Source organism: Natrix helvetica, assembly GCF_964273705.1.
Source record: "Natrix helvetica genome assembly, chromosome: 2".
NCBI lineage: Eukaryota > Metazoa > Chordata > Lepidosauria > Squamata > Natricidae > Natrix > Natrix helvetica.
The window spans coordinates 139,425,901-139,438,567 of record NC_138552.1 but is presented as its reverse complement, the minus strand read 5'-3'; the positions used below and the strand labels follow the sequence as shown (position 1 = coordinate 139,438,567).

Here is a 12,667-nt window from a genome sequence, read left to right as displayed (position 1 = left end):
TAATCGGAAGAAGGAATAACCTTGTGGGGGAAAAGGAAAAGCTGCTACCAAGATAAGGGTCAGATAAAAGAAATCTTTGTCCGGGGCAAAATTGTAACCTGAGAAAACATCTCATACAAAATATTTTCTTATTTTTCATAAATGGGCCGGTGGTGGGGGAATGCATTTAGATTGCAGGTTTGTGTTACTGTAACTTTAGTAAAAGTAGCATTGGCCTGCATGATTTCAGTTTCCTAGTCTTATCTAACTTTAAGGGCTAATAGTAAAAATCCAGAATCAAACCCACTGGATAGAAGCAGGGATGGTCATCAAATTTTTGATTGCTCTTCCTCACAATTGCTTTTCTGGGCCTCCTCATTATCCCTCAACCTATCATAACTGGGATCATCCTGCTACTATCCTTAATGGTGTGTTCACAATACATATCCCTCCGTTAAGAGCCAATTAACAAATCATACACCCACACTCTAGGCTCAGTAGTCTAGTTCTTGCCAAGCCACTTTAGCAGGCTATCCTATCCTGACCCACCCGCTATTCCAATAATATGTCTCTCAAAATGCTCTTCCTCACGAAAGCCCTCCAGCCTAATCTGCCTGTCTCCTCTCCCAAGAAAACAAGACTGTTAATAAGTTCAGCTTGTTTCCAATTGTGAGCAGCAATGCAAGCCCTTTCAGTGGGAAGTCCTTAAAACCTCTTCTGTGAACTTTGTGCTTCCATGTGGCTTTTCTCCAGAGGCAACCAAAAGAAGCCTGAATGGAAATTGTGTGTGGTTATAAGAAATTCCACTGCCAGATGGACTTGTGCTGTTCTAATAAATGAGAGAACATTTTAATTTTTCTACAGTAATATATAGACAAGCTCTTAAACAAGGCATTCTTTTCTTTAAGGGAGACACTCACATTCACTGCCAATGTGAGGCAGTGGATGGAACAGGACAACCACAATGTTATAGCAATACATTGTAAAGGTGGGAAAGGTATGTGAACTTCTTGGTTTGGAAGGCATTTCCAAAGATCCCTCTTTTGACAATTCTAGTGCAGGAGAATGTGTAAAATGATGGACAGAGGCTAGCCGCCATTGGTATTAATGTTGAAGGCCTGATAAAATGTTTTCAGATAATGTATTAGTTAAAGGATGTGCTGACCATAGCCTCATGGTCTTGAAAAATAGTCCTATGCAAAATGCACTGTAGTGATCCAGTCTCTTTCAGACATGCTCAAGGGGAATGTCATTTTTAGCCCTTCTGTAAACCTTAGAGTAAGTCATTATCTGGGATGCATGGAAATTCTGTAATATATTTAGCATTCACTGATAGTACCTATCTGCAAAAGCTGTTTGCATAACCTAGTGTTAGATGCGCAGGGTGAACTTTTCGTAGATTCAGATGCTTTTCAGATTTCTTAGGCCTGTGAAGGCGAACCTATGGCACATTTTTCGCCTCTGGAGGGCGAAAAACAGCCCTACGGGCAACCCAGAAGTTTGGGAACAGACTTCCAGGTTGCCCATAAGGCCCTTTTTCTCCCTCTGAAGCCTCCGGAAGGTGAAAAACGGCCCAACACGGAAACCAGAAGTCGGAAAACTTTCTGACCTCGGAGGTCCTGCAGGGTGGGTGGGGAGGTTGTTTTCTTCTAGAAAGCCTCTGGAGCCTGGGGAAAGAGAAAAATGGATCCACCATGCCATTGTGTGCCAAAAGTGGGAGGGAGGGCGGGGGGATTGTGCGTATCCACGGGAGGGGGGCATACGACCCCCTCAGGCTCCCCCCGCTTTTGGCATGCAATGGCAAAAAGGTTAGCCATCACTGTCTTAGGAGGTGCAGGGGTGGGGTTGCTTAATACTGATGCTGTCATTGCCTCATTCTTGGGGACAAGTAAACACGACAGTGTTATTTCTGTCACTGATTTCCCCTTTTTCATGCAGGTAGAACTGGAACTATGGTTTGCATCTGGCTTATTGACAGTGGCCAGTTTAAGACTGCGCAGGTACCAAAATAATGTTGATATTTTTGCTCTTGTTTCTGAATGAATTAAAATATCTGAAATGACTATGCAGAGCATGTTGTAAAGTGCTACCTCCCATAATTCTTCTGTGTGGTTCCAAATGTAAAATGGGATTAAACATTAATACTTTCAGTATGGCTTGACCAAATCACTTAGCATGCAACGTCTTGTTTGTTCAATGTCATCTTTGATAAGGACTTTGAATTTGCTATATCCAGGACTTCATTTAATAGAGCCTGATATCTGTCACTGTGTGAAATTCCTTCAGCAAGGCTGTTGTTCTAGTTGTTCTTAAACCAAATACTGTAAGATGCTACAATACTTATAGTAACACAATTCTCCTATGTGTGTCCTATTATTATTTTTTCTCTCTGGTTACTATTTTACCTCGTTAAATTTAAATTTAACGTTAAATTTACCAACCTATAATTACTTGGATGTCTCCTGGAATTCTATTAAAAATTCATTTAAACTTGGCATTAACGTAGGTGCTGCCCATAGAGTTCTTCCAAAAATTGCTTATGGTATAATTTATGTGACTGAAAAGGAAAATAATTAAATATGTATTACAGTAACTGTTTCTTTAATTAAATCCAAATTAAGTTTTGCCCCACTCTGCCCAGTTGGCTTTCTTGGGCACATCTGTTTTCTGAAGTATAGCTCTGGTATGCCACTCACAAATAATGAATAGTTCTGAGGCACTCTGCCAATCCCAAGTTGTGCACTTTTCTCATGTAAGATTTCTAGTTGTTCTTAAACCAAATACTGTAAGATGCTACAATAGTTATAGTAACACAATTCTCAATTTTTAAGGAAAGTTTGGAGTACTTTGGCAAACGAAGAACTGATGAAACTACTAGCACCAAGTTTCAGGGTGTTGAGACTCCATCACAGGTAAAAATGTACTATGAAATCATGTTTAAGGTTGAATCAAAGAACTACACAATTGATTGGCAAAAATAGCTTTGCAATTTAAATTGTTATTTTCTGTTTTTACCTTGCATTTCTTAAGTGCTGCTTCACTTCTTTCATCCAATCATATGAGCTTTGGGTTTGGTCATGTTTTGATTAAGTGAAACTTGGGACATGAATCTTAAGTTTGTTGTTCTTATGAAGTCAAACATCAGAGAATGGTATGGGAAATACCTTGGGAGATGGGGCAAACAGATACTGCCTAGAGAATGTTCAGATAAAAGATGGCATATCCTACAAGTGGATAGTAGTTGGGACAAGAGGCTCAGAAGGGAGTTTCTTGGGCTGTACCTTCAGACTTTCAAATTCCTATTAATGTAGCTTCACAATAAAGTAGAATTAGTTCATCTGATCTTGTTTCCTGTCTGGCTACTTGATAAGGCTGACATCAGTTTTGCAAGTTAAGTACAGTTCTCCCACTGTCTACTTTGCAGCCTAAGAAACTCAGGGAGGGTCCTTTCCGTGCCTGTTGTCCCACCCACCATCCAACTGCAGGGTATTTCCTGGGCAATATCTCTTTGTTCCGTCTCCCAACAACTTTGCAACATATCATGACAAATAGACTTCCCATTTTTGTGGATTAGCAGGGCATTTGCTTTTCTTAAGATTTTGACTTTACAGAGATATGAATATTTAATTATCTATATTTATTATAGATTTCTTTATAAAATTATTTTTGTCTCAAGGCACTCCTACATTTTATTTGCAGAGTAGGTATGTAGAATATTATGCAATCTTGAAATCAGAATACAACCTGATCCTCCCACCAGAGAAGCTTTTCAGAATCAAATGCATAAAAGTCTATGCTATCCAAGGTAAGTGCCACTAAAATGCTGTAGCAGGGGGATTTTTCAGATGATGCTGCAATCTCAGCACTTAGATCAGTTGGGTTCCCTCCATCACACAGTACTATACCAGCAAAGTAGGTCAGGCTGAGTAGTCTTGACATTTACAGCTTGCTGGACTCATTCTAGCTGGTCAGTTCATATCCACAATGGCTGTTGGTTGTGTTAAATCAGACTGCCCATCTCCCTCTGTGGGAGGTAGAATTAAAAACAAACAAACCAGGACTTCGGAAACAACTTGGAAAAAGTTACAGAAATAAGGTGGGGGAAAGAGTGGAGTTTACATCTTTTTGAACGGCCTCTATTAAATGGCTAGAATGTTTACAAGACAAAGGAGAAGTCTTAAGTAATTTAATCAGAAGGAACCTCTGATTTAAGAGTCACTAGTTTTTTTGTAGAAATTGGTAAAACAGGATTTTGAATTAGATTATTAGTTTGCTTTCTCTGGCTGTTAAGTCTATTTTTTCTGTATTTATTTATGCAGGATAATACATTGGCTATATTATGTTCAGCTTTCTTTTATCCCTTCTTCAAACTTACAATACAATACAATACAATAGCAGAATTGGAAGGGACCTTGGAGGTCTTCTAGTCCAACCCCCTGCCTAGGCAGGAAACCCTATACCGTTTCAGACAAATGGCTATCCAACATCTTCTTAAAGACTTCCAGTGTTGGGGCATTCACAACTTCTGGAGGCAAGCTGTTCCACTGATTAATTGTTCTAACTGTCAGGAAGTTTCTCCTCAGTTCTAAGTTGCTTCTCTCCTTGATTAGTTTCTACCCCTTGTTCTACCCTCAGGTGCCTTGGAAAATAGTTTGACTCCCTCTTCTTTGTGGCAACCTCTGAGATATTGGAACACTGCTATCATGTCTCCCCCTCCTCTTTCTATTATACTAGACATACCGAGTTCCTGCAACCGTTCTTCATATGTTTTGGTCTCCAGTCCCCAATCATCTTTGTTGCTCTTCTCTGCACTCTTTCTAGAGTCTCCACATCTTTTCTACATCGTGGCGACCAAAACTGAATTCAATATTCCAAGTGTGGCCTTACCAAGGCATTATAAAGTGATATTAACATTTCACGTGATCTTGATTCTATCTTTCTGTTGATGCAGCCTAGAACTGTGTTGGCTTTTTTGGCAGCTGCTGCATACTGCTGGCTCATATTTAAATGGTTGTCAACTAGGATTCCAAGATCCTGTTCATAGTTACTACTGTTGAGCAAGGTACCACCTATTCTGTACCTGTGCATTTCGTTTTTGTTGTCTAAATGTAGAACCTTACTCTTTTCACCATTGAATTTTATTTTATTAGATAGTGCCCAATGTTCAAGTTTGTCAAGATCTTTCTGTATTTTTAGCCTATCTTCTGAAGTGTTAGCTATTCTTGCCAGCGTGGTGTCATCTGCAAATTTGATGAGTTTCCTATTTATTCCCTCAACTAAATCATTGATGAAGATGCTGAAGAGTACTGGGCCCAAAACAGAGCCTTGGGGTATCCATTGCATACCTCCCTCCATGTAGATGCAGTTCCATTGAGGACTACACGTTGAGTGCGGTTGGTCATCCAGTTACGAATCCATCTGGTGGTGATGCTGTCCAACCCACATTCTTCTACTTTATCTAGTAGTAGGTTATGGTCTACCTTAACAAATGCCTTACTGAAGTCCAAGTAAACTATATCGACGGCATTCCTCTGGTCCACTAATTTTGTCACTTTGTCAAAGAATGCAATAAGATTAGTCTGGCATGATCTGTTTTTGACAAACCCATGTTGGCTTTTGGCTATTACTTTGTTTGTTTGTTTATTTGTTTTGTTTTTGTTTTTATTGGATTTATATGCCGCCCTTCTCCCAAAGGACTCAGGGCGGCGTATAACATTAAAAAACCCACATCCCAAAAGTTAAAAAGAAATTAAATAAATATTAAAAAAAAAACCAAATTTATAGGACAATACATTTAAAAATGAGTTAAAATTAACAGGCCAGGCCGGCTTGCTGGAAAAGCCAACTTTTTAGGGCGCGTCGGAAGGACCTGAGGTCGGGGATTATGCGAAGCTCCGGGGGCAGCTCATTCCAGAGGGAAGGCGCTCCCACAGAGAAGGCTCTCCCCCTGGGGGTCACCAGCCGACACTGTCTGGCCGACAGCACCCTGAGGAGGCCAACTCTGTGGGATCAAACTGGACGGTGGGAGGCTTCTGGTGGCAGTAGGTGGTCTCGCAGGTACCCTGGGCCTAAGCCATGGAGCGCTTTAAAGTTCATAATTAATACCTTGAATTGCACCCGGAAAACAACCGGCAACCAGTTGCCTTCTAGGTGTTCGCTAATTCGTTGCTTGATTATCTTTTCCAGAATCTTTCCTGGTATTGAGGTCAGGCTGATAGGTCTGTAGTTTCCTGGATCTGTTTTTTTCCCTTTTTTGAAGATGGGAACCACATCAGCTCTTTTCCAGTGCTCTAGTAGTTCCCCAGTGCTCCAGGATCTCTGAAAGATATAGTTCAGTGGTTCTGAGATCTTGTCTGCCAGTTCCTTCAGAACCCTGGGGTGTAATCCATCCGGTCCTGGTGATTTGAACTCATCTAGGGTAGACAGGTGCTCACTTACCATTTTCTTCCCTATTTCAACGTGTTCCTAATCTGATTTTTGTGGTGCTGTTTTTGATAGGTTGGACTGTTTATCCCTTTGCGTAAAGACAGATGCAAAACATGAGTTAAATAGTTCTGCTTTCTCCTTGTTGCTTGCCACCTTCTTGCCACTTTCTCCCAGCAATGGACCAATTGTTTCCTTAACTCTTTTCTTGTTTTTAACATGTTGGAAGAAGCTTTTTGTTATTTTTTACTTTTGTGGCAAACCTTTCTTCATTGTGAGCCTTAGCTTTCCTCACTTCATCTTTACATGCTCAGGCTATTTGCTGATATTCTGCCTTAGTTATGTCCCCCTCTTTCCACTTTTTGTACTTATCTTTGTTGTCTTTCATTTGTCAGAGAGTTCTTTATGCAGCCATGCTGGTTTCTTTTGGGAGCTGTTATTTTTCTTCTTCATTGGTATTGTGCTATACTGGGCTTTTGTAATCTCATTTTTCAAAATTTCTCAGGCTTCTTGAGTTGTTTTCCCCTTGAGGATTCTCATCCATGGAATTTTTCTCTCTAAGTTTATTGAAATTAGCTCTCTTAAAGTCCAAGACTCTAGTTTCACTTTGTTCTACTACTTGTGTTTGCATAATGTTGAATTCCAATATTGCATGGTCACTTGCCCCCAGGGTTCCTGTGGCTTCAACACCTTCTATCATTTCCTCTCTGTTAGTGAGAATTAAGTATAAAATATGACATGAAGACACTAGATTCATTTAGGATACTCTTACGAATTGGAATCCCCGTAGTTTCTCTTCTGAGTTCCATGAAAGTCACTATTTACAGCAGACCAGTATCATCTTAAAAAGGGGATGTTCAAACCCTTCAGACTATTTCCACACATGTTCAGCCACCCATTTTAATTGGGTAGAAGCTACAACATACCCTTTTGCTGGTGCTGTTTTAGTCCACTGATGTCGTTTTAGGAGGTGAACTGGCCAGTTGCCTTGGGTTTCAAGAGATCTGTGCTCCTCTTTGGTAGAGATTCTTTACTCAACCTGTCTCAGCATTTTAGTTTTCCCATTGCAGAAAAGAGCTTGCACATTTGGGGAAAGTACACAAATACAGAATTGCTGGTTTACAGCATTGCAAGTTTCAGAGGTTAGAAGGCAAGTTTGCTGCCATGAAGCTGAAAACTTTTGAGATTTTTCAGTGCACCTGCAATTTCTAAGCAATCTATCTCCCTAATGCACCTTTCCTTTATACTATAACTGCATCCCCCCCCCCAAAAAAAATCAGTGGATTCATAAATGCATAGGCATACATGGAACGTAGAAAAACACACTGTCTGTGGTTTTTTTCCTTTTGTGAAGAGTGAAAGGAATGCTTGCTTAGATGTGAATCAAGTAAAAGGCAGTTACTGGCCAGCTTGAAAGTAAAGCAATCTAGGAATGATTGATTGGTGGTTCTCTATGAATTATAGATTAGCAAACCTGTAAATACTATTGTATTCCTAGCATTTAAATAGTCAAATTGTCAGAACAGTCCAAATCAATCTTGGGAGCATTTTAAACTGGATTGGAAAAGACTAGGACTGTGATGGCGAACCTATGGCACACGTACCAGAAGTGGCACGTAGAGCCATTTCTCCTGGCACACGGAGCCATCACCAGTTCCTCTTCTGGGTTCCGGCGCAGCAGCCAGCTGGCCTTCATGTGCATTGGCGTGCCAGAAAGCAGAAGTGGAGCTGCCCAGTGCACATGCGCACGCCAGGAATAGAGACAAAGTCTGTGCTCTGGGCGGGGAGATCGCGAGGCTTCGGACCCAGTGCGGACCAGTTCGGCACCCCACCAAGAGGAGCATTTTCCTCTGTTGCCTCCGAAGGCGGTGGGGCACGGCATGGATGCTGTGGATGTAAGTGGAAGGTGCTGGGTCCATTTCCTTCAAAACGGCCGTTATATTCCTCCCTGGGCTCCGTCTTCCGGGCAGGCAGAGCAAGAGCCCAGGGCCAAGCCTATAGCCTCCATTTCCAAGAGCAGGCTGTTCAGTCTCCCCCAGTGCAGTCTGGGAGACAGCAAAAAGCCTCGGGAGGGCAGGGTAGGCTGTTTTCGCCCTCCCCAAGCTCCTTGAAAGCCTCTCAAGCCTGGGGAGGGTGAAAAATGGGTCTATCGCGGGCCAAAAGGGGGGGTCGCACATGCATGGGCAGGGTGCACATGCATGCATGCGCAAGGGGGGACATGCGCATAGCATTATGGGTATGGCACACCCGCGTACGACCCCCTTGCGCTCCCCCGCTTTTGGCACGGGAGCCCAAAAAAGTTCGCCATCGCTGGACTAGGAGATGAAAGAGCTGATCATTTTGCAACATCACAGGATAGTAAAATATGAATTCCATTGTTTGGTTCCAGTAATTATCTAATGCATGTCTTTGTCTCCAATTCTCCTCTTTCCCCTCTTTAGGAGTTGGTAAAGGCAATGGGACTGATTTCAGAATAAAGATAATCATGAAGAGGGAAGTAGCATTTCAATGCATTGGTGCAACACAAATGAACTGCAAGGTCAGAGCTTTATGTTAATTTAACAATCCTCCAGTCTTGAAGGCCAGGATTTGTTGATAGAGTTCCCATTCATCCCATATTCAATTGAAGCACAGATCTGTGTACTGCAATGGAAACTGATGCACCCTTGCTTTGAATTCCCTGATTGAACAATTCCAAATAGGCAGTAATGAATAAAGTCATAAGAAAGATCTTGCTTAGTGGCATGCATGCCAGGTATTGGTTTTAGTTCAGTCCAGTCTGTAGTGTCTATACTGTAAATGGGGAGGAGAAACTTCTTATTTGAGGTCCTGGAGAACCAGTATAAAAAAGAAAGTATTAGAGACACTAATAATCTGACTTGCAATATGGCAGCTTCTGCTATTCCTTTTGGCTATGTTGTGAGAATAACAGATCCTTTTGCAGTTCTTTACAAAAATAGCTAGCATGCTATTTGACTACCATGCAGAAAAGCTGTTAGATGATTATATGTCAGGTAAATTCCCACAAATAGTGATAAATTAACTAGAAGTGGCACTAATCTATCTGAGGATCAGAGAAGAATGTACTTTTAATGCTCATGCCCTGAAAGAAGTAAATTTTGAGATGCAAACTAGCTAAAGCTTCATTTAAAGTAGAGGTAATTATTACCTAGAGCACTAGTGGAGAACTCTTAATGTTGCATGTGGCTATATACGTAGTTATAAAAATATAATCTGTTCAAGAGCTAAATGGCAGTTTTATGGCATGACTTCTTACCCTTAAATTTTCCTTTTGAGCCTGAATGCGTAATGCAATATGCATATGGCTGTCAGTCTCTCACATACAAAATCTTTTCCTCTCAAGTGGAGAGACTTATTGAAATATTAACAGATAATGAGCTGAACCTCCCTCCAAGCTCCTTCATGGTGATTTCAGTTGATGAGAAAACAAACTAATGAAGTAAAGACTTGCATTTTGTGAGAAACATTTAGTGAGTAAAAATAAGATGTATACCTATTTCGTTTCAGTTGTTTGTTGATCATGAAAATGACCTGTTAGTAATTGGTTTGAAGAACTGTCCTGTCATCAGAAATGATGTGAAAGTCAAATTTGAAGCTACTTCTGTAAGTGGAGAAATGGTGACTTTGTTATATACCTTTCACATTTGTAACTGTTGAAATAGTCATTCCATTCCATCTCAGTCACAAAACCTTTAAATGGTTTAACCATCCTGCTGACCTTACATCCACCTACCAAACTTGGGTGACTTTAAAAAACTAACCGGGTAGGACTGTTTTGGAGTCCATCAGGAAATGCCAGACTAAAAAACTCTAAAAAGCAGTGGCAAACTACTTCCAGATTGTTATTAAGGAAATTACATAGACATGCCTCAAAGTGACCAATTTTCTCTTTTGCAGTCTTAAGCTGCTAGACCTCTCTGCGTAAATCGACTAGAAGTGGCCAGCTTAAGACATCTTATTATGGATTTCAGTTATTTCTATGGTTTGGCTGTGATGATGGTTTGATGTTTAATCTAAGTAGCATTAACTGTATTTCTTGTCTTTTTTAAATGTAGGATATTCCAAAAGGCTATGATAGCTGTGCTTTCTTTTTTTGGTTCCACACAGCTTTTATACAGGACTATCAGTAAGTTATGATGTTTGAAAGCACACATGTACTGGAAAAGAAAGCCAAAATGCATCTAGACCTATGAGACTTTAGGTTACAGAAGCTTAGCTCAAGTCTCCATAGAAAGAGACAGGCATTTCTTTATTTTTATGGGCTTGTATATTTGGGGAGGATAGTCTGTTGAGAAAAAGAGGCCTGCTATTTAATATTGCTTAGTATGAGCCAACACTTCAGAGAATGCCAGTTTTTAAAAAATGCCTCTACCATGTAGAGAGTTGTTCCTATATTCCTATTACTGTTTTTCTTTTAATAGATTTATAAAGCTTACCAATCTCTAAGAAAAGTTACGTGATTATTTAGTAAAAGTTCACAACTCTTTTTTTTTTGAAAATAATTCCTCGGTACCATTCAGTTTGTCATTGCGGATAAACAACTTTATTTGCCATGTAGGAGATCCAAAATTCTAGGGTGGCATCTTAATGCTTTTAAGCAAGGAGATAATTTCTGTTGCAAGTATTATTTCTCTTTCTTTAGTCTATTAAACTATGTTTCATATTGCTTGTTCGCTAATGTTTGGAAATACATTTAGCCTTGGCTAGAATTTATTTTGCATTCAAGCTATTATATTTTTCCCAAACTATGCTCTTCTTAAACTATTTATATTTATTTACTTGGGGGCATTTATACACTTTTTCCTCCCAATTGCATCTATTGATTGTATCTATATGACATCATCATAAATGAGTATTGCTGAGTGCCAACATTCATGAAAATATGAGTTTTATGTGCTTGAACATTCAGCTTTCTTAGATGTGACACACCTATCATTCTTCCTATGAGTAATGTTTGGAGTTGAATGATAGCATTGCAGAGATACAATGGCACTATCCATGCACAGGAGACAGGCATGTGCATTTTTAATGGGAACCAAAGGGTTGCTGAAATGAATATTTTTCAGGGAAAAGAAAATAAACAGGCTATATTCTGTTACTTCAAAATTCAGTGTTATAAGAAAAAATATTTTGGTCTCTTCTGTGCACGTTTAAATCATTTACATTTAGAGAACTAGTTCTTTTTTTCTTTTCCCTAGCCTTTTCCTCACAAGAAATGAAGTCGATAACTTAAACAAGCCAAAGATGTGGAAGATATTCAGAGATAATTTTGCTGTGGAGTTAGTTTTCACTGACCCATGACTGAAGCAAGCAAAAACAGACTTAACTGGGAATTGCATAATAATTCAGTAACCTGGTTTCGCACACAATATGGAATAGTATTTTGAGACTACTTCTTCTCAGTGTGCAGAATCACCTTGAATGTAAAAATAAAACTAAGGCCTAGTGCGCTATCATGATTACAATAATTAATTTTGCCATCTGGATTGTGTGTAAGACAAAGGGTCTTCAAAGAGTAAACTCAGCAAGTTCACAAGTTCTTCATCATCTTATTCTGATCTTTTAAAAATGACTGGGTTATTGGCCAGTTTCCAATAGCAGTTTATACCTGGGAGTCTGGAGATCAGACCTAACTATATTGTAATGGCTTCCAATGCCAGATTCATCAGATTTATGTATGAGCCATAGTGTCCCAAGGTTTTAGATAAAAGATTTTACCTGCTTCTCTCTCTCTCTCTCTCTCTCTCTCTCTCTCTCTCTCTCTCTCACTCTCTCACTCTCTCACTCTCACTCTCTCTCACTCTCTCATTCTCACACACATAATTTCATAATTTGCTTTGACTGGGAAGGCTTTAAATTCACAGTTCAGCTTCCAGGCATGATAGGGGTAGATGTACGGATAATATCATGTTAGGAAAAGTAACCACAGAAGTTCATTGTTTTAAAATGGCTGGAGTTTATGATATGTAATGATGATGGCCCCTTCACCATAGATAGTGCATGTAAGTGATTACATTACCACCCCCCCCCCCACATTTTTCCTTATAAATAATCTTTCATGTTTTCTTTGGCAAGCAAGAAATTCTACCTGTTGATCTAGTTACAGTGTAATATTTGTTCATGAATTTCAGTTCAGCAGCTTTATGTTCCACATTGATGTTTTGTCATTTCATATATATTATCCCTTCAAGTTTGCAGCACAATATCTTGAAGGAATGAAATACTTTCCCCCTCTGCTTCTCCT

At 39.8% G+C, this 12,667-nt stretch overlaps 1 protein-coding gene across 1 annotated transcript in view; it reads left to right on the top strand.

Annotated features, from left to right (window-relative positions):
* LOC309387208 (phosphatidylinositol 3,4,5-trisphosphate 3-phosphatase TPTE2-like) overlaps positions 1-11,990 on the top strand; it is a gene marked incomplete at its 5' end in the record, with an annotated part of 41,299 nt that extends 29,309 nt beyond the window's left edge. The window contains 8 exons of the mRNA XM_081943534.1: positions 888-980; positions 1,922-1,979; positions 2,811-2,891; positions 3,679-3,784; positions 8,844-8,941; positions 9,931-10,026; positions 10,479-10,549; positions 11,622-11,990. Of these exons, the coding sequence (XP_081799660.1) occupies positions 888-980; positions 1,922-1,979; positions 2,811-2,891; positions 3,679-3,784; positions 8,844-8,941; positions 9,931-10,026; positions 10,479-10,549; positions 11,622-11,724 (706 nt within the window). The 3' untranslated portion in view covers positions 11,725-11,990. The remainder of the gene's footprint in view (positions 1-887; positions 981-1,921; positions 1,980-2,810; positions 2,892-3,678; positions 3,785-8,843; positions 8,942-9,930; positions 10,027-10,478; positions 10,550-11,621) is intronic.
* Between the last annotated feature and the right edge of the window lie 677 nt (positions 11,991-12,667).